Raw genomic sequence first — 20991 nt, 5'->3', positions numbered from 1 at the left:
GAAAGCAAAGTTCTTGTCAATGCTTACAATCGCCACTTCATACCAACATGTGTTGAAATGAATGTGCGTGAAAGTTGTGTCGCAATTAATATCATATCGCCAGCACGAACATAATAAATATACGTATACAAAAATAGAATCTATTGGGTTAGCCGGCATACACATGAGTGATAACACAGCAAAAATTGATTACGCTCCTTCTCTACTTGTTATGAAAGCAATGACATTCCGAAGAAAGATTGAGAGTGTATTTACGTTTTTTTTCATACTTTTTTTCGAAAATATGAATTTCAAATCAATTTCATCATTAAATGTTTTAGTCAGCTAAAGTTAGGTTCGGTAATAACTTCTGTGATAGTGTTACTCTCGCTTGCAATTGTGAATCATGTGTTAAACAATATTTGAGCAGTGAATAAAAATCAATAAAATGCAATCAGTGCTATTGGAAATGTATTTCGTTTTTCATTTGGTGCCCATCAATAGAACAATGGTTTGGGTAATGTATTGACTTTTGCTCTAAATGGTTCTATGTAACAAGCGGTGGCTGACACTTGTTGCCATCAAATGCTGTTTTAATGAGGCTAAATCATAAAGCAATTTGTAATATTCTTTTGTTTCGCTTTTATCGACTCGAATTGAATAGGTGGCATTATTGTTAGCGTTTCTCAGTAATACGGTCGTTTTTGCTGAACTGCATGAAGGTCGAAACGAATCGATGGCAAATGTGCAAAGAAGTGTGAGTGAGAGTAGCGGCGGAAAAATGCTATACAATGTGTCTGCGAATGAGGTAATATCGACTTTGACTTCTACATTGTTGTCGTCGTCGTCGTCGTCATCGTCGCCGGTCGCAGTGCACCCAATTGAAATGGGGAAAGAGTCAATCAATAATGATGTAAAAGAAAAAGTGACAGTTTCATCACCAGATAATGATTATCAGTCAATGAGGCGTGCCTTTGACACATTCAATGAAAAAATGGAAATATACATGAACTTTTATGGCAACGAAATGTCATTTCTCACAACCAAATTGAACACATTGAAAGACAAACTGAATACCCTCGAGATTTTGCACCATGAAATTGATCAAGTTTTGAATCACCAGAATACGGCCGAACAAAAGTTGCAATTGATTCAGGACGCAATGTTTGGCAGTCAATCGATAATTGGAAAACTAGACCGGTTGGAATCCTCCATGCAACAATTGGATGGTCGAATTGATGAACTGCAAGAGAAGCAATCCAGATTAAAATTAACACCACAAACGGTACAAACAAAGCAAACGAAAGAGAGTGATGATCCTTTGTCGGATAGTGATGAACAATTCAGAAATGTTGAATCGAAAATTGAGCAATTAGTCGCATTTGTTCATTCGTTTGCCGAACTAAACCGCTTGGAAAGCACAGACATTTTGACACGTCTAGGAAATATGCAATCGCAATTAATCCAGTTCTTTGATGTCAAAGGAACGATTGCAAACAATCAATTCAGCCAACGGAACGGAAACGGCACAACCGAACATGGATATGAAATTGTCGAAGAAACCACACAAAATTTGAATCATTTGAATGACACAAATGCGTTAAAAGATGCTGCTAATGGAACCAATGAAATTGCGGTTATTATTGGAAATGCGTCAACCGAAATGGCATCAACAATATCGAATTCAAATGATGACAGAAATTTAACCACTTCAAATATAAAATCCATTCGAAAACGCAAACGAATGACAAACATGGTAAGTTGATGATTAAATTTCCACCGAAATGCGAATGGCTTTTTTCCGCTTGACCCGAATTCAATTCATTCCATTTTCACTTAGCAAAATCGTGCCAAACGAAATCAGGGAGTGAACACATTAGCGACATTTCGAACATTTCATTCTGAAAATTCCAATCGAATCGAACGTATGATGCATCGTGATGGCAACATACATGACGGCCGACACATCACAATACCGAATTTTGATAATCCAAAAATAGAGATTGAGATTGATTACAGTGCAACTAAAAGTGACAAGCAAGTCAATGCAAGTAAATATTAACATGATGCTTTTTTATTGTTGTTATTGAGCGACGAGTCTGTGACTCCCTGCATTCATCCAATAATACAATGTTTTTGTTTTCTATAAACATCAATCTATTAATGAAAATAATTTTGTGCACAGAATACGGTCAACCAACTCACATCGGATGCCATGAATTTTCCAATTTAAATCGTGCTGACGAAATACATCGTTACACAACCAAAAGTGGAGCATCAGAACGGCTTTGTTGCTTTGACAGCGGTGGGCCAGCTTGGACTGTCATTCAATTTCGAGGTCTGTTGAATAATGTGTCAACACCAGAGAATTTTAACCGTTCATGGCATGATTATAAAATTGGATTCGGCAATTTGAGTGGTGAATTCTGGTATGGTAACGATTTGATACATAAATTGACCTACGACGATGACATGGAATTGAAAATCAAACTGGATACGTGGGACGGACGATCCATTGAATTTGAGTATGAAATATTCCGTGTTGATTCTGAGGAAAATCGTTATAATTTGTTTGTTGGTGGCTTCAAAGGACGTAATAAGGATTTGGATGCGCTTGCATACCATCACAATCAAGATTTCAGCACATTCGATCGACAGAATGATAAATCTGGTATTGATGACAATAGAAATTGTTGTTCGTGTGCAAAGTCCTACGCTAGCGGCTGGTGGTTCAATAAGTAATGGTCTTTCAGTTTCAATTGGCAGTTTAATCTGATTTGATTTTTGATATTCTAGTTGCATTGAGGCCAATTTGAATGGTATTTATCAGTTCAATCCTTTGAATAACAACTACGTTGGCATCATTTGGGAGAAATGGCTCGGAGACTACTCGTTGAAATCCACAAAAATGATGATTCGGCCGAAAATCGAGTGGCCAAGCCGAGGTGCAGGACACGAGTTGGATGATGATTCAAGTAAGAAACCACCAGATGATCCATAATTTTTCTCAAAATTAACAACAGGAAGTCGGAGATTTTCAATATGCCGAATGAACAACATTTAGAAAATATGTGAAATTGATACAAAATAAATATGATTGACTTATTTTAAACGAAAATATATTGTTTCTTCTATTTTGGCGAATTATAAACAGCTTGATATTTTTGCTTTGGAGTCCTTGATCGCCATTCGTCTTGTTTCAATCTAAGTTTCTTGAATAGATTATGCATGATCGAAAGGAAAATCAAACCGCTTCATTCAAATGCTGAAAAATAACTGATGTACAGATTTTCTCAGACGAATTCATCATTCACAACGGATCGTATTACCTTGACCGACTTTGTGTAATTGATATATGTAAATTAAATACGTATTGAACTTTTGAACATAAATCAGTTATTCCTTAAGGATATGTTTGGCAACTGCATAACCACCTTCTCATTCTAATGTGAACGATCTTTTAATTGTACAACGACAACGCATACTCGTTTTGCGAGCGTCAAATTTGTATGTTTGATAACCGATTTATCTTTATTTTATAGAAAAACGTTTACCGTGAAACTGGTATTACAATTTGATTGGGGTTTGTATTGAATTCACATGTTTGCGTCTCTCTAAATGGAGATGAATTTTCGAATGCTTCCCAGAAATATTTTCTTCTAGCTGGTAAATCTCCAAGTTCATTCACGTGCGATGAAATTTGATCTAAGCGATCATTCACAACAGACTTTTCAGAATATTTAGTAAATTCCACAGTAAAAACGGCATCTTAAGGTAATTTAGCCCATAAAATTGTAATTCCGGGTTCTCGAACATCTCCAACTTTTGGTGTCGTGTGATCCGGTGTTTGAATTTGTTCCAAAAGTTGTTTTTACGTCCAATGTTTATCTTGTAATCCAATTGTTTTTGTAATTTTAATTGCACAACCACTTCTCGTCATTAATGAAAATATGTTGTCGATACATTTTTTAAATGCACAGAATTTGCAGTTTTACTAAGAACAATAAAAAACGATATTTCACTATGAACATCACCTACTTTAACATCGTTTATGGTTAATTTTTCGACAGCACTCATTTTGCGTATGTTTTACTCGGTGGCCAAAGACTGACTGAGTGACAGAAACACAGTTGGACTGCACTACTTATCGAACTAAAATATATTTCAATTTATAGGAATTGAAGAGAATCTGTAGCTTCGGAATGGTTTGGGGGTTCGACTGGCTGACAAGATGTTGCTTTTTGGAGATGACTAGAAGAGATAATTTTTTGTTCACATCAAGAACTGGAAATTTGCTCAATATTTTCTAGCAAAAAAACAACATCTTGTCAGCCAAAAATCCGTTAATACGAAATGATCCATATAAGAGTATACTACATGGACTCCACATTGTGGTACTTCAGCGTTTATTTTTTAAGGGAGTTGGTTTTCGGGATTGACATGTTCAGCATAGTTGTAGCACTTGATGAGTAGAGTAAATTTGATCAAGACAAGATGTCAAAATAATTTACCATTTGTGAGTTATAACCTCAAATGTCAAATAAATGGCGCTATTTTGACATCAGCTGTCATACTTTCACGGCTGTATCTTTTAAAGTACTTGAAATATTTGGTTGGTTATTATTGCATTTCGTTGGTCCAACCTCAAGCTTCCAAACGCCGGTTAAGATGCTTCAATATCATTCATGGTTCAAGAAATATTCATATGTGTTGAAGGTGATAAAAGTGAAAAATAAAAAAAAAGTTTAACCGTCTCCATTTCCCAAACAACGGTTCGGTGGAGCAAAACATATATACCATTTCGAAGCAACATGAGCTTGTGCATCATACTGTATCCCCACTTTTTCAATTTCCATGAATTTTCTCTATTTAAACAAATATTAAACGGACCGTACGCTCAATTTTGTCCAGCACAAAAATGACATTCATCTACGTTTTTCAATAAAAATCACAAAATCCAAAAAAAAAATTCAAAATTCTCTCGGTTACTATTAGTTCACATAATTACGCAACAAACAGTGCAAAGAATTGATTGAAAAAAATAAATTAGGTTCATGAAATAGTCCGCGATACATTTTTCTGGCAGTCGTACGCTCAATTTAGTCCATGACTGTATATTCATATTTTTGTTGTTTGGATTTTTAATCACTCCGTATTCAAATATTTCATTCAAATTTCCTAAGATTTAGTCTTCTCGAACTCAATCAATATGAATATAAACAGTTTGCGTATGAAAAAATCACTGTTTCGTATTCAACGAACAACAACTTTTGTTCGATTACTTTTCTGAAATACACTTCGCTTGGGTACCAAATAATAAGCTAATTTATTTTTTTGGCATTCAAATGATAATATCTACTGAAAAAAAACTCAAAAAATATAAAAACGTAAAAAAAAATATAAAAAAAGTGAATTCCCCTACCGGGAATTGAACCCGGGCCTTCTCGGTGAGAGCGAGATATCCTAACCACTAGACAATAGAGGACATGTAAGAAGCTACGCTTAATGCTTTCATATTCATGTTCATCAGCGGTTTTCATATACAATGGCGGCTCATATTGAGCTGCAAGCAAGCGTTGTTAAACTTCACAGCGTGCTGTTGTGCAATACTGAATATGAAGGAAAAGAATATACATCGAAAGAGACTTCTTTATGTGAAACGTGAAAAACATTATTCACAAAAATCTGTAAATACACGTTTTGTATGGAGTCCATACTATGGATTAAAAATAAACTCATTGATTCCACCTAATTGAATACAACATAAAAATGTTTAATTGAAAAACATGAAAAATGGAAACAATTGCATACATTGTTATGTAAACATTGATTTCAATATATAAAAAGTCTTTTAACATCAAATTGTGATAAAAAATAGAAACGGAATACGAAAAAAATATATTGCATCGGCCGGGAATCGAACCCGGGTCGCCCGCGTGGCAGGCGAGCATTCTACCACTGAACCACCGATGCTTGTGATAGAACGTATGCAAATTTGTGCGATATGATACGATGTGTAGGTTTAATTTATTAAAATAAAATATTCTGAACGTGAATTACACAAAAAACAAACAAACGTTTATTGGGCGAAGTCTGTCTGTCGGTGTGACACTTGTGCAAACTGTCGACGGTGAGATCTTTCAATATCGGTTTGAATGTTATTCCACGTTGAACTCAGAAACGCCGATTATCGGTTGTTGGCAACGATTCCTTTTTATTTTACAAAAGCGGTTCGAAAATATTTCGACATAATCCATACAGTGAAATTGTATTGTTGAAATTAATTCTACAGCAGTCGAATGCATGAAGTTTCATAAACACGTACGGCAGACATAACAAACAGTCGACAGTTGTAAATAAGGACGAACAAACTGACACAGAAAACATTTACCTAAAAATGAATACAGAACTCGCGTTCTGGCGATCATTTCGCTGCTTTGTTGATAATAAATGGTTGTTCTATCACAAGCATCGGTGGTTCAGTGGTAGAATGCTCGCCTGCCACGCGGGCGACCCGGGTTCGATTCCCGGCCGATGCAATATATTTTTTTCCACGTCAATTATTTCATTTATATTATTTAAACGTTTTAAAACAATTGTATTGAATTTCGGTTTATTAAATTAAAAAAAAAACTTTTTGCCGAAGATTCTTTGAATTTCATTCAAAATATAAAATCGCGTTTAATTTTTGAAGAAAAAAAGTCAACTCTTTCCGAATGAAATATCTTTTTGTTCATTTATTCATTCTACTAACTGATCTAAGTCTTATCATAGCATACTTCCGTATGACATTCCACAGTCTCGTTTCGTACGCATTCACCGGATTACCATTTATGAACTTACGACAATGCCAATAGCTTTTCTGCTTTTCTGCTTTTCTGACGCATGGCGTTTTTAAGTTGAATTTCACAGTATTATGCCCATAAAAGACAGAGAATCGATAAGAACGACTAAATAAAGGAATATGTGATAAACCAATGCTACGCAATCACCAAATCAAAATTACTCAATTGCACAATTCAGCTGATGAATTGAAATTGCGCATACGTCATCGAATGAGTCAGGTGTCCAACATTTGATTCATATGAAAATGAGTTCACAGAAATTGGAGACGAATTCAAATGAATGTGACGCAAAATGCTTATTAAAATGGATGAGTAATTTAGCTTTTTAATCATGTTTGTAAAAACGTTTGCAGTGTCTCCGGTCAAAATCGTATTGCTGCCGCTAAAATTGGAACAAACAAAAAATAATGAGAGAATCACATGTGTTTTGTTTTACTCCAAGAACTATATGATTATGTTCTATTTATTCCAAATAAATTTAAAAGACAGTAAAATTTTGTTTATACATTCAGCTAATCTCATCTAGTTGCGTAATAAAACGACACGAAAAAGAAAATTAATTAAAAGGAATCGGTTGTTTGTTGTAATGTTGTTTGCTTATCATAATTTAATGAATTTAAAATTCTCATACTAAATTCATTTTACACATCGCTGAGTGCGTCCATTCCATAAATTATATAATATTCTCTGGCCACGAATTCATAATATAGCTAAAAAAAATTGATTAATAAATTTGTCTTGGAGGGGGCATTTATCATAAAATGATTTACTCAATCTTGCCTCTTCTAATAAGTGCATAAATTGGTCTTAATTTGCATGCATTGAAACTGTACGTATACATTCAATAATAGCTCACTATTGCTACTATCGAAAATGATTGGCTTAATTTTGTGTTTTGCATTTATTCACATGCATGTATTTGTTGTTGTTCCTTAAATATGCTAACTCTATGCAATAGAGTAAAATTGATCCAAAAAAGGTCGTCTTTCAAAAATTGATTGTAAATACCGTATGAAAAAAGCAGTTGTGAGAATTAGAATGCGCTGTCGATGGGAATTCGAATACAAAAGGCACAAAATGCATGTTTTATGACTTCGTTGTCTGAAGTTGCAATCTGTTTAGTCAGGTGTTCGTTTCCTCTCTATTCACATCATAATACAAATACAATCATCATCTACACAGTGTTCAATCGACCGATGTGTGTCGGCTTTGTTTGTCATGATATATTGTGATTTCATCACAACACTACCTCAATTGATTACAAATTTTATCAACAACAAAAAATTGAAGAGCACAACATTTTTTGCTCGATTAACAAAAGATAGTAATAATAAACAGAAAAAAGTGATGAGTTTTCAAATACGTGTTTGATCATTCTTTCAAACGTTTTAGTGAAAATACAGCAATTTCATTTAATTTTTATATTTTTCTCTGAGTAATCAATCATTTTCAGCCCATCCAGTGGCCTACAACATGTTCACAATATTCTTATGACGATAAATTAAAAAAAAATGCTCGACTTTGCCCTAAAATCCAATTGTACATTGATTGTTCTCCCATTTCTTTTCGGATTTATATCGTTATATGCAAATTTAAACAGCATCGACCAATCGCATCATATAAGGAAATTTAGTGACTGCACCCGTGATACGATATCGTCATCTCTGTCGTCGTCTCCTCTATGAATTGTATATTATTAAGCAGGAGAAAAGAATCATTCATTGATGCGTAATTTGCATTTCATAGAAATAAATAAAAGGCAAAATATCAACAATTTTCTACTCTAATGGAAAAAAATGGCTAATTGAATTAAATCTAAATGATACTTCGTTTGAATGTTTGAAAAAAAAATGATGAAAAAGAAAAAAGAACAAATTTAAAAAAAAAATGCCTAAAAATAAGTTTGAAAAGAAAAATTTACAATTGAGCGTGATAAAATTAATGGACTAAAATGCTATCGTTTGTATTTATGCGCACGTTGTAAGTGTGCTAAAAAAAATTATATGATATAATTGTTCAAGTTGTTCAGATTGAATATCGCGCTGGTTCATCGTATCAAACCCCATCAATGGGCAAATCGATTGACGCGTGCATCTGCTCCGAATGACTTGTCGAAATTCATTTTTCACTTGGACTTTGCATTTTTCTTCTCTTTCAAACTTAAATTCCCAATGATAATTCTAACATTTAATGACTTGTCTTTTCCAAACATATCTTATATGACTATGAAATAAAGCCTTCCTTCGTATTTTCCATCAATGCGATAACACACAATCACTCTCTCCGTCTCTCTGTCTCTCTCGCTCTCGTACACACACACACATAAATCAATTGTTGCTTCTTCAAAGCCAAACGAAAGAATTAGCAAAGAACTAAAGAATTCCAAAAAAAGGCACAATTCACAATCTTTGAAGCGAATTTTTCTGCGGCATAGTTTAGATAAAATCGTCAACTGGCATAAATCAATTAAGCGCGCAATTTACATTCGAACATGAATAATGGAAATGATGAACAATGTTTTTAGTTTTTGTCACTATCTCGCAATATTTGCTTAGTTTTTGTTCATAATTTTAGTTTTTTTTCGTCGTTGTTTTCACAGCCATCAACACGAAAATTCTTTTATTCCTGTATTGCGTGTTTGTAATTCGTTGCAATGTAGCTTCTTCTATATCTCATTTTTTATGTGTTTTTCTTTTCATATTTGGGTGTCAAAACTTAACCGAATGTTCCAGCCAAAAGCAAAATAATAACAAATTGATTTTGGAAAACAAAACATGCACTCATATCTTATTCTACATTCAACTATTTTGTTTTTGTTTCTTCTTGTGTCATTCTTTGCCTGTGAGCATCGAACCGTTGGGAGTGATTTCGTCGATTTCTGTACAGCTTAAGATATTTTGTGTGTGTGTGTGTGTGTGTGCTTTAGCTACAGCTTTCAAAATTGATTAGTTTAAGGGAAAATAAAGAGCCAACGGAAGTGGCGTCTTAAATGTCATCACGTTTCAAAATGCGTCGAGCCGCTTTGATGAGTGGTGTAAGTGTGCGCAGTTCGCTACACTCCTCAAGGAATGGATGCTTCAGTAGTTCTTCGGCTGTCGCTCGTTTGTCTACCTCAACCTGTAGGCATTGATCCAAAAAGTCTTGTAATTTCGGTGATAATTTTGACCAGCTGCTTATCTCCGGTCGGCCATTGGCGGTGATCAAATACAGAGCACGCAATGGTGTTTGATTCAAATATGGTGGCTGCCCTTCGATCATTTCGATCGCCATGATGCCAATTGACCAGATATCAACTTTTTTACCGTACTTTTTACGCGTCACTACCTCTGGAGCCATCCAATCTATGTGAAATAGAGGGAAAGAAAAAATATTAATTTTTGAAGGTTATTTTCAACATATCCATGGCCAAAGCCGATGTGAACGTGATGATGAAACTTACATGGAGTTCCAACCATCGTTTGTCTTTTTTCGTCGCCTTCGATATTGGCACAGAATCCAAAATCGGTCACCTTAACCGAACCGTCCATGCCGAGCAGCACATTATCCGACTTGATATCACGGTGGATTATCCCACGTCCGTGCAAAAAGCAGATTGCATTCAATACTTCACGGCATACAGCTGCTATTTGTCGTTCCTTCATGATTGTTTCGGTTACAACATCGGTCAATGGGCCGCCATCCATGTACTCCAACACAACCCATAGGTGATTTTCTTCTTCAAGGAAGTATGCGTCGAGGAAGTTGACTAAATTTCGATGATTGAAATCCTTCAAAACTCGAATCTCATTGAGAATCAACTCTTTCGACGATTGATTCTTCAAGTCAATTGTTTTGATGGCGACTTTTTGTTCGGTCTTCAAATCTAATGCAATGAAAACAACACCCGAAGCGCCTTTTCCAACTTCCAATTTCGTTTCATACCGCAGTGTTGGATCGTCCAAATTGCAAATTTTCCGCAGTTCATCGTACACTTCTTCATCGGATTTCGGTTGACGCACCACATCTTTGTTTCTTAATATCAATTGTTCATCTTCATAGTTCGGCTGCAGTGTTCGATATTGATCTTCTATGCCTTCATCGGGTATGGTTTGCTTCAAAATCGCTTCAATGTTCTTCAATTCTTGGTCAACGTCCAATTCCGTTGACTTTTCAAAATTATTATTGGAGTTTGAATCATGTACATTGATAATGGTCGTTTGTGGACGATTTGATTCAAAACCGCTCTCGCTTTTGTCGTGATGTTCGCCTTTGGCCGGTAATATAATTGATGACTCATACTTTTGCTGGATTTGTTGTTGCGCTAGTAACTGTTTATTTTTTTGTATTTCGGAAATGACACGCAAATCATGCATGGCTTGATTCAGTTTATTGTTCATCTGAATGTGTTTGGGCTTTGGCATAATTTTTGGCTTGGGCGGCAAACCCATGGTGGATTTTTTGGCGGGCAACGGTGGTGGCAACTGTTCGGATGACGATGAATTTGATTCTTTTTCCGATTCGCTGCTCTCGCGAAATGAATCTTGGCTCGTGTGCGCCTTCCCCAGATTTACATAATTATCTATTTCTTTGGACTCATCTTCGATATCGGCTTCGGTGACAAACGGTTTGAATATCCCCTCTGACGGTCCGTCACGTTTTTTCATCGATATCGAAAAATTGTAGAATTTCAGCGCTTGGTAAGCGGCATCTGGATTCTTTTGCTGTTCATCTTGTGTGATTTGTGAGTTCATTATTCGTACCCAAGCCTTCGGCAAACCTGTTTCCATTGAAAAAGGCAAAGTGAACCAAATAAAAATTGTAATTAACCATGTTTTCTTTTCATCTTTTCGATCGATCAAAAACAACATTTGCATAGCGTACAAATAAATAAATAAAAGAGCAACAATACAAAAATGCCGGCGGTCGATTTCGTGTGTTATTCGAATGAGAAATAATTACCTTCCAATTCGCCATGTGCATTTTTCCCGACATGGATGTCATGCACAACATTTGTCGGTGCTCCGATTTCGGCAATATGTCGATTATTATGTGCGGCAGATTTTTTGCTGCCAAAAAATCCCTTAAGACCTTGAAATGACGTCATTGTGATGATCGTGTGCAATCACTTGCTAGCCCAAAAATCTACACGAAATTTTTTTTATCTCACCAAATTGCGAAAATAAACCAACAATGCGCACCAGCCACTTATTAACTTTCACTTATTTATGTGTGTGTTGGTCTGTTTTTTTTTTAATTCTTCATCAGTCCGTTCCGGTCGGTTGCACTTTTGTCGATTCAGGTATTTAATGCAGACTTCTTTTTTTTTCTGTTCATAAATATTTTCTTTAATTTAATAATTGTTTGATTTTGTTTCGATTTTCCGCTGCTGATTACACAGCACAACAACAAAACATTTAACACTGCACCGAAAATGAAGGGAAAAATTTTTTTTTCTCGGAAAGAAAAACAATAACATTCGAGTCAACGAAATAAAACATTTGCACGTAATCGTATGATAAGTGTGTTATGATGAGTCGCGGCACTGGTGTATATCATCAGTCAGCTAACAGTAGAAGAAAAAAAAGTTCATCAAAATCCGTAATGCAAATCGCTGTTGATCTTCACACTTTATTTCACTTTGCTTTTTGTGTGTTTGATATATGTGTGTATGTGTCAATGTCTCTCTTTCGTATCGATGTTGCTTTTCACACTCTTGCTGCTCTCGCTCTTTTTCTCTCTCACGGTTCGAATAAGTTTTCTACGCTACGATTTTCAGTTAAATTGTATAAATTATTCGCCGCTGTTACAAACAGCTACTGATGCTCACGATCCATATAAATACACGCGAAACATACAGTTGAACTCGGTTTTTAACATCATCACTCGAACTTCATTATCTAGTTCAAAGAAGAAGAAAAAATGGAAGAAAGAACATATGAAAAAAGACGGAATTTAATAAAACATCATTGCTTCAAATGAATTGTACGGAGTTTAATGAAAATAAAAGCGCAAATAAAATTTTGACGATTGAACTTGATGCGTGTTAGTATGCATGGATGTATATTTGTGTGTGATTTGCGAAAAGGAAGAGAAGCTGTCGCTTTTTAATGAATGAATATGGATGTCTACGTAATTGAAGTGCTTCAGTTCCTTCTTCAAAAAGCCATTGAACGATACAATGACAAACACACAAACACATTATCCACCCAACCAGTCAACCATCCAAGCAGCGAAACGAGAATTTATGCAAATATTCACTTGTATTAATGCCACTTCGAAACGCGGCCGAAATAGCAAAAATTAAAACGCCAAAATTATTCGCAACACGCACTCAATTCCAATGAAAAATACATGATGAATCAAGACTCATCACAATCATGTGTCCAACGAAACAAATGATTACACGACAAGCACTAACAAAAAAAAACATTATAAACTAACAAAAATCACAAGAGAACACACGAAGGAACAGAAGAAAAAAAATCAGAGCGACTGTAGGAAAAACATACCGAAATAAATCATCCAACAAAGGAGTGGCACCTACAGCATAAAACTCATCTTGATAGGAATTTAATGTATACCAAAATATGTCAGCGTTGCTCTAGATCTTTTCTACCGACCGAACAAAAAAAAACACGAACCGAAATAATAACAACAACCAAATTTATATTACACTTTTTAATTAAATAATAATATCAAAAATACACGAAGTGATGAATATGAGCAGACAGCTCGTAGAGCTAACGAAACTGAATACAAGACACTACATTGACTATAGACGAGAGAAGGAAAAAAAAAACATACAACAGAACAAGCGAAGAACAATGTATTTAGTTTTCTCTCATACACACACATGTACACACAAAGCATCGACAAACGATATACACTTTTATCGCTGCCAATTGATAAATTTCAACTTACAGTCTTAAAATTCCATATATGTATAAATCCACAATATGTTGTCTCGATATTGCTGCTGCCTCGCTTGCTTCGCACTGTTCAACTAGTCATACTTAACTGCCAACCCGTTTCGAATGTGTGTATATGCGCCTGTCTCTCTCTCTCTCCCTCTCGTTGTGCATGGAAATTCAACTTTGAATGGAATTCACTTCTCAACAGTATTCATTGGTAACTTACTGGCATTTCAGTCCATTTCAACACCACACTCATGCGACCGATTACACTTTGACACGGCAATTCTCGCGTAAATGTATGACTCACTCGAGACAACTAACACTAACCCAAATGCTTGGCGCGCATGTGTTAGTGCTCCGAAGCACTCAAACGCACACAAATACATATTTGATTGTTTATTCACATTCAAGTGCCAACTGTTTAAAAACTGATGATGATAAAATGTCAGTTGAACAAGCTGTCGACGTTTTTCACAGCAATACCAACAATCGGAGATAGTGAAAATTTACAACATTTCTTGCTATGGGCATTTTCTTGATATGATTCGAACGTTCGAACGGGAATACAATGAATACCTAGGAATTGATGTGTATGATTGGTTTTCGAATCAAAATTCAGTCATTTTCTGTTCAACCAGATTATTCAGGCGACTTGGCAATAGGAATTTACCTTTACTTTATTATAGTTTGACCAAACATTTGGCTTACAATCTGTTTCATTGAATCGTGCTATTCTGCAAAAATTCACGGACTTCAAAACTAAAAGTGATCCACAAAATGAAAAAAAATTGCTAAATTTACTACAAGTTTCGTTTGCAAGAAATTGTCGGATATAACTTAACCGCTAAAATTAAATTCACTTTGTTTATCAATTGTTTAGCTACAACTTTGAATAGAGGCGGTTTTGGGATCACTGTTGCCAACTGTCAAAAATCTAATTCAAATAAACATTGTTGATTTTGTTGTATTTTGACTGCTCACGAAACGTCAAGTCATTGTGATACCGGTGAAGACGAGTACAACGCATTTTTTTTTTCAAATAAAAACAATTGGGAATCGATCAATATGCAGGTAAAACAGTGTCTTTGTTCATTTTTGCAATAATTTTTCGTCAATCAAATTGCCGAGTTCACTGAATTAAAGTGTTATTATCGATTGATTTGTAGAAAACATTCGTATTAGATGAGAAAGTCAATTTGAATGGATATTCGGTGGTGTTTCCGAGCGTTTGCGTTGGGAATGCAGCTCAATTGGCTGTGGATTTGCTGATATCAACGCTGGAAATGAAAAAAGTGGGCACAGTTTGGCATGTAAGTTCAATTGAATTAACATTATTTCAAAGGTAAATTAATTTTAATGATCATCAATTTGCAGTCAGCCATAATTCCAGTGCTGGGACCGCGTGCTTTTGACCACAAGACCACTTCCGATGCCTCATCGCCGTCTAGCAACATAACGACAGCCTGTGAATTGTTTGTGTCCGAATCAAAGCGATTGGCATGCTTTCAATTGCGTTCGCCCCTCGTTGCTGGAAAACGACTCGTGGCATTTTTCAATGACTTGGTCACATTTCTGAAGGAGCAACAGGTGAAAGAGATCGTCATTTTGACTGGAATGTTTTCACATGAGCAACATGCCATCGGAACAACGAAATTCATGTATTTGGCCAACGATCAATACCAAGAACAACATATGGCACAACTGGAAAACAGTCAATGGATCAAATGGAGTGAAACCAATAACATCATCCATGGTGGCGGTTTTGCGATGAAACTCCATAAACAAATTGGTGAAACGGTGCCAAGCTGTATTTTCTTCAAGTACACAGCTGAAGGTGATAACAGAAGCGATGCTGTGGAAATTGTTCAACAAGTGAATGTATTACTCGGAGGAGTGTTGAATAGTTCGGACAATGGAGGCAGCTTTAAACTCACTGTACCGGTTAGTTGGCAAGCAATGTTCGGAAATGATCCCACCGAACAATTATATTAAGTGAAAGCAAATAATTTTTAATTGTTCATGGTACTTTGGATAATAAATTTATGGTGAAACCAATTTAATAGCTTGATATTTATTATAATAAATTTTATTCATAGTTAAATCAAATTGCAAAACTTATGAATCAGGTGTGATTGGCTGTATTTCTTTATTGGTACTCGGTAACGATAAGGTATGATGTGCAGATTGCGAATGCGTATCATTGATCGAGCTGGAACTGCTTCCCTCCATTGTATTGGAGAATACTTTATTAATTTCGACACTTATTGAGGATTCTTCTTCGCTGTCTTCACCATCTTCTCCATCACCATTTCTACTATTCAGTGCATCCGAATACATTTCCGAGAGCCTTTTCTCTAACTCATCAAAAGTTGGACGATTTTCTGGACTTTACTCTCAACAAGACATCATAACACCATACCTATTTGAAATTATTGTTGTTTGACATTCTCTTCCATTCTTACATTTCGTCCGTAGCCTTTTCTGGTACTTCTAATCGAATGCCATCCTATAGGTCTTCTTTCGAGATGTTATATGGATCGTCTCCTTCTTATAACGTAAGTTGACCGATCGACCGATTGAACGTTTGGCACACTTGTGGCCAACCACATATATGTTATCACACCTTGTAACATCTAGTATATAAGGCCCTTCAATAAAGATCGTCGTGGAGACGTTACTTAAACATCAACCAATCAACTTGTCTCACTTCTAACGTTTATACTACAGATTCTGATATTAGCTCCCAAAGTACGACACCAAAGAACCAAACATCCGATTTTACACTAAATTTCAGCTCCTTTTGATCTGGATGCGATTCAATGGCCATCCATGGAACTGGATCCGGAGCCTACAAATAAGCCAATTCTCATTCAAAGGCATTGTTCATTTCTTGTCATTCATACCAGACGTGTGCAAGGTCAAAAATTCTAGGGGGGTAAAATGATTTTGCTAGGGGGGGGGGTGTGTCTGCAAATTTATAAATGGGTGTGAAAAAAAATGAAGACCTAAAAAAAAAGGTCCTCACTTTTTAAAATCGATTCTATCTTGTTTAAAATTTTCAAAATCCCAAAATCCCCCCCCCCCCCCCTTCACACGTGTGATCCATACCCATGATTCTTTTGTATAATAATCACTTCCGTTCAATTTGCGTGATAGACCCAAATCGCCAGTTTTAACCGTTTTGTCTTCACAAAGCATGATGTTTCTAGCGGCTGGATCACGATGTATGATGGGAGGGTTATTCGAAGTCAAAAAATTCAATTAGAAAATAAACAAAACGTAATTTTCAAAATATTTGTTTGATGTACAAAGAATTGTAGTCTGCACTTTTCATTCACTAAAAATGATGTAAAAATCTGATTGAGTTTTGTTGGAAATCAAACAAAAGAAATATATTGATCATGTTCCATTTCAAACAAATGAACGAACGAAGAAACGTTTGAAGCCATCACTAGACGTGATGTACGAAAAATGTCTAAGTTTTTCCATTCATTTTACTGTCGGATTGAAATTTTTCTTCGGCACTTTTGATAACAGTTTGAAGGTCCACAATCCACAAGTCCTGTTTGACAAAGAGATTAAAGTCAAAAAAATTATTGTTGATTTAAAACACGATTGCAAACAATTACTTTTCCACATTCGAGAGGAATCTGGCGTCAATCTTCCAATACTAGTACTATTAATTGCAGGTTCACTATAATCAAGCGTTTCAATGGCATTAGTGCAATCTAGATTGCAAAGGGATCAATATTCAGTAGATTATCTTCTGAGTTAAAATATTGATTTAAACAATTACTATGACATTATGTATGAAGGGGCGTTTATAAACAAACCGTTCTATACTACCACGTTCAGTGTGCGTACTGATACTCGATGAAGCTGGGTGCCGTTATATACTGAGAGTGGACAAACCAAAAAATATGCGGATATTTTTTCTATGCTAAAGCATATATCTGTCGCCTGAGTCAAACTCTGCTAGAAAGTCAATATTTTATTCTAAAGATCTTTCATTTGAAATTGGCATAAGATGTATCCATTGCCAACAATACGATTTCAGTGTGATTTGACAGCTCATACAGGAGCGAGGTGTTCGATTTCTTTTTTTCTTTTTCTTTATTTCACCGTTAAACATGTTCTGATGCTGTCTCTGTTTCACTGAACTTGAAACCATAATGTCTCATTGGCGGCAAACCAACACATAGCACACAGTATACAGCAAACCGAACGATTTTTGTTATTGTTCGCATGGCGTCGCAGTTGCACTTTTGAAAAGAACAAATTAATAAATAATAACAGAACTAACACTCAGACAAACAGCATTGAAATCCGTTTGATTCAATTTGCAAGCATAAGCAAAATCATACAAACCAGAACACAGACGCACGCAAAGTAAGTTTGTTGACAGATTTTGTGGTTGAAGTAACAATATTTTTTGTTAAATTTTTCGGTGTGTTTTTTTTTTCTGTCGTGAATCAGGAAGCGAATGAAAATGGATAAGTTGATATTCGAGATGAATCGCAATTCATTTGAAATCCTTGGACAATTGTTCGTTACAAAGATTATGCAAAAGGATCCTGAAGAACAACGCGAAGTGGTCACTAAGATGATCGATGCATTGTACGAGCCATATAAACCGAGGAACCAACGACTTGAACGATTGATTGGCATTTTGCGTGAGATATACGATGATTTGAATGAAGAAACCAGCAAATCGTTGACACGACAAATTCTACAGCTCTGCTTAGACGTTCCATTGCATGAAAACAGTAAGAAAGCTGACAGCACCGCACCATTGCTTGTCAACGGCAGCGACAATGACGACACCAACAAAGCAACAAAGGCAGATAGCACGGACGAATGAATATCACAATCGATGAGCTTGACACATCATAAAACACACAACATTTCATCTCACTATAGTTATAAGAAGCATGAAGAATGAATGGCAAAGTATTGCCGGCATGGAAAATGACTTGAATAAAGAAGTTTGATTGAATCAAAAATAAAAGTTGAATTCTCCGTTTTTTTCTTCAGCTTTATCGTTTCAAAGCTGTCTTATTGGATTGATGGGTACATAATTTGGTGGTTGCATTACATCCAGACTCATATCAACTGATTCTCACAAAGCAATCTAACATAGACTAAAACAAATACTGATGAAAAAAAAACAAAGCATTTATTACCTTATGGAAAACGGAGATTTTCCCTGTCTATTGTTTTAGTTAAAAAACAGGTAAGAAAAAAAAACACAATTTTTAAATGCAAATCCACCCATAGCATTGTAAACCTATAGTGTGACATCTTGAAAAAGGAACACATGCAAAAGAGAAACAAAGAAACGCACTGCAGTAGTCTCCTTCACGATTGGTTTTATTTTTTCAATCAGAATTAACAGTTACATTTGAAATCAATGTAATAATTCGTTTCTGGGAATTTGTTGTGTTTTTAAAAAAACGATCGCTTAATAAGATGTTGAATTGCGTGCTGTTAAACTGGTTTATTGGTATCCCAATGATCGGATGACGGCGGTGTGTGGAGCAGCAACTTTTTCGATGTTTTTGCGTGCTTGCTGTGTCAATTTCTGGTTGACCTTCATTTGTTTGAGATGGAGAGCCAACTTAGCCTTACGTTTACGTTCCAAATTTTTGACAACGTCTTGGTATTGCCATCCGACTTCATGTGATAAACGGCCAATTTTGCAGTATTTGCGATCTGATCGCAAGCACAACACTCTAAGGGCAGTTGGGACGCAGACACGACGTTTCTTTTCGTATGCTGGTGGGATACCGTCAAACACACGCAAACGTTTCAATGCGGCTTGACCACGGAGAGTCTTGTGTGGGATCATTCCTGAAATGAAATTGCGAAAGACACAAACAAAATCATTAGTCACTGATATCAAAAGAACAGAAAAAAAAGCAACGAGAAAAAACTCAAATTGTGAGGTTAGAAATTCAGAATTACAAAAATTGTTGTCAAATCACAAAGTACATCATATAATGTAGGTAAGAAGATGTAATCATCACAAAAGTCATTCAATTATCACTGCTTCAAAGCAGGTGCTGTTGAGCATTAAAATCGTACACAATTCAAACATTTGATGAAAGGCGTATATTTACCTCGGACAGCCTTGTAGAAAATACGGCATGGAGCTCTAAAGTGGAATGGTCCGCGAGCTGGGTTGACATTACAGCGCTTGCGCAAGTAATTCAAGTACTTGACTTTGTTTCTAGAAGAAGAAAAAATAAATAGTGAAATAAAATTAGAATGATGGAATGGTGAAACACCATGCAAAATGACAACTGTCAATGCGACATGCATCTGGATGAGAGTAGAGACGAAAAAAAAACCGCGTCAATTCCATACATACCTATAGAAATGACCTGAAAGGGTCAATTCTTCGCATCGTACAACGACGACTTTGCCACCTTGCAAAAGGTTTTTGGCTACAACTGAAGCAAGTCGACCGACCAAGTGGCCACGGCCGTCGATGATTACTGCCTGCAAATTGTCATAGGAGAGAGAACACAAGTTAGTAAGAATATTGAGGTTATGTTTTACATTGCACAAAAACGCGATTTTATTACACCACAATTCAATGAGAAGAAAATGAAATTTGATTGTATTTCAACTGAATTGTCGTTCAGTTAAATTGCATTTCATCCAAATTCAATTCTTATTTGATAGACATATCGGCTTTTAATTTCAGTCACAGCGCGAATCAAAAACTCATTTCAGCACACCACATACACGTGCAGAGAACACACAGAGAACGATATATGAATACCGATTTTTTTTTTCAACATTTTTACGATAAATTTTTACAATTTTTTCATTTTCTCCACTTGATTGGTGTTTATTGTACACTTTCTGATTGATTTCAATAATTTTTTCACAATTTTTCGATAATTTTTTCGATATTTTCACGACTCACCTTATTGTTTAAACCTGGCATGTTTACGCAGCAAATACAAAAAGAATGGCCGAAAGGCGAGAAAGACTTATGAAGCCGGAAATTTGAGCGATTTCAATATGGCGACCACCATATTCACAATCTGTCAACGATGGCAACATTCAATCCCGTACTTTTGAACACACTCCACCAAGTGCACAGCTGACTATTTGAAAATGTACCGCCAAACCATTCGCATCGAATGCTGAAATTGAATTTGCGTTGCATTTTTTTCTACTGAAATTTTGAATTTTCATACGTTTTATCGTAGTCTTATTCAGAAAGACCGAAAAATATTGATTCAATTCATTGGAAATATCGC

At 35.7% G+C, this 20991-nt stretch overlaps 4 protein-coding genes and 3 non-coding genes across 9 annotated transcripts; 3 read left to right on the top strand and 4 right to left on the bottom strand.

Annotated features, from left to right (window-relative positions):
* The first annotated feature begins 230 nt into the window (after positions 1-230).
* Positions 231-3097, top strand: LOC129580584 (angiopoietin-2-like). The gene is made up of 5 exons (XM_055471168.1): positions 231-496; positions 644-1735; positions 1820-2030; positions 2165-2717; positions 2776-3097. Exons 1-5 carry the CDS (start codon positions 428-430, stop codon positions 2978-2980), a joined length of 2130 nt encoding a protein of 709 aa, XP_055327143.1. The 5' UTR covers positions 231-427; the 3' UTR covers positions 2981-3097.
* Positions 3098-5392: 2295 nt separating this feature from the next.
* Positions 5393-5464, bottom strand: Trnae-cuc (transfer RNA glutamic acid (anticodon CUC)). Its single transcript has one exon. It is a non-coding gene; the product is annotated as a tRNA-Glu (tRNA).
* A 417-nt stretch (positions 5465-5881) lies between these two features.
* Positions 5882-5952, bottom strand: Trnag-gcc (transfer RNA glycine (anticodon GCC)). The gene has a single exon. It is a non-coding gene; the product is annotated as a tRNA-Gly (tRNA).
* A 495-nt stretch (positions 5953-6447) lies between these two features.
* On the top strand, positions 6448-6518 carry Trnag-gcc (transfer RNA glycine (anticodon GCC)). Its single transcript has one exon. It is a non-coding gene; the product is annotated as a tRNA-Gly (tRNA).
* Positions 6519-8230: 1712 nt separating this feature from the next.
* Positions 8231-14693, bottom strand: LOC129571868 (serine/threonine-protein kinase PAK 2). 3 transcript variants are annotated; one of them, XM_055451755.1, is made up of 5 exons: positions 13608-13748; positions 13313-13415; positions 11763-12700; positions 10264-11580; positions 8231-10165 (listed from the first exon to the last, which is right to left on the bottom strand). In XM_055451755.1, exons 3-5 carry the CDS (start codon positions 11905-11907, stop codon positions 9810-9812), a joined length of 1818 nt encoding a protein of 605 aa, XP_055307730.1. In that variant the 5' UTR covers positions 11908-12700; positions 13313-13415; positions 13608-13748; the 3' UTR covers positions 8231-9809. The 3 variants fall into 3 exon arrangements, with proteins under 3 accessions (XP_055307730.1, XP_055307725.1, XP_055307720.1); XM_055451750.1 differs by lacking the exon at positions 13313-13415 and having other exon boundaries at positions 13725-14693; XM_055451745.1 differs by having other exon boundaries at positions 13313-13830.
* LOC129571887 (proteasome assembly chaperone 2) lies at positions 14650-17996 on the top strand. Its single transcript, XM_055451764.1, has 3 exons — positions 14650-14788; positions 14884-15027; positions 15092-17996. Exons 1-3 carry the CDS (start codon positions 14783-14785, stop codon positions 15707-15709), a joined length of 768 nt encoding a protein of 255 aa, XP_055307739.1. The 5' UTR covers positions 14650-14782; the 3' UTR covers positions 15710-17996.
* Positions 17997-19066: 1070 nt separating this feature from the next.
* On the bottom strand, positions 19067-20764 carry LOC129571859 (60S ribosomal protein L13a). The gene is made up of 4 exons (XM_055451732.1): positions 20652-20764; positions 20088-20218; positions 19837-19946; positions 19067-19567 (listed from the first exon to the last, which is right to left on the bottom strand). Exons 1-4 carry the CDS (start codon positions 20670-20672, stop codon positions 19215-19217), a joined length of 615 nt encoding a protein of 204 aa, XP_055307707.1. The 5' UTR covers positions 20673-20764; the 3' UTR covers positions 19067-19214.
* Between the last annotated feature and the right edge of the window lie 227 nt (positions 20765-20991).

The sequence above is a fragment of the Sitodiplosis mosellana genome, unplaced genomic scaffold (assembly GCF_009176505.1).
Source record: "Sitodiplosis mosellana isolate CC-2019 unplaced genomic scaffold, AAFC_SMos_1.0 Smas_scaffold_1, whole genome shotgun sequence".
Lineage (NCBI taxonomy): Eukaryota > Metazoa > Arthropoda > Insecta > Diptera > Cecidomyiidae > Sitodiplosis > Sitodiplosis mosellana.
This window is presented reverse-complemented; position numbering and strand designations above follow the sequence as displayed.

Coding starts and splice junctions, on each gene's coding strand:
- LOC129580584 (XM_055471168.1), top strand. CDS start 428: ATGCAATCAGTGCTATTGGAAATGTATTTCGTTTTTCATTTGGTGCCC. Junction 2,031..2,164: donor TGACAAGCAAGTCAATGCAA/GTAAATATTAAC, acceptor TTTTGTGCACAG/AATACGGTCAACCAACTCAC. Junction 2,718..2,775: donor AGCGGCTGGTGGTTCAATAA/GTAATGGTCTTT, acceptor TTGATATTCTAG/TTGCATTGAGGCCAATTTGA.
- LOC129571887 (XM_055451764.1), top strand. Junction 15,028..15,091: donor AAGTGGGCACAGTTTGGCAT/GTAAGTTCAATT, acceptor ATCAATTTGCAG/TCAGCCATAATTCCAGTGCT.
- LOC129571859 (XM_055451732.1), bottom strand. CDS start 20,672: ATGCCAGGTTTAAACAATAAG. Junction 20,219..20,651: donor TGCCAGGTTTAAACAATAAG/GTGAGTCGTGAA, acceptor GACAATTTGCAG/GCAGTAATCATCGACGGCCG. Junction 19,568..19,836: donor TTTCTACAAGGCTGTCCGAG/GTAAATATACGC, acceptor ATTTCATTTCAG/GAATGATCCCACACAAGACT.
- LOC129571868 (XM_055451750.1), bottom strand. CDS start 11,907: ATGACGTCATTTCAAGGTCTTAAGGGATTTTTTGGCAGCAAAAAATCT. Junction 11,581..11,762: donor TGCACATGGCGAATTGGAAG/GTAATTATTTCT, acceptor CAATGGAAACAG/GTTTGCCGAAGGCTTGGGTA. Junction 10,166..10,263: donor AACGATGGTTGGAACTCCAT/GTAAGTTTCATC, acceptor TATTTCACATAG/ATTGGATGGCTCCAGAGGTA.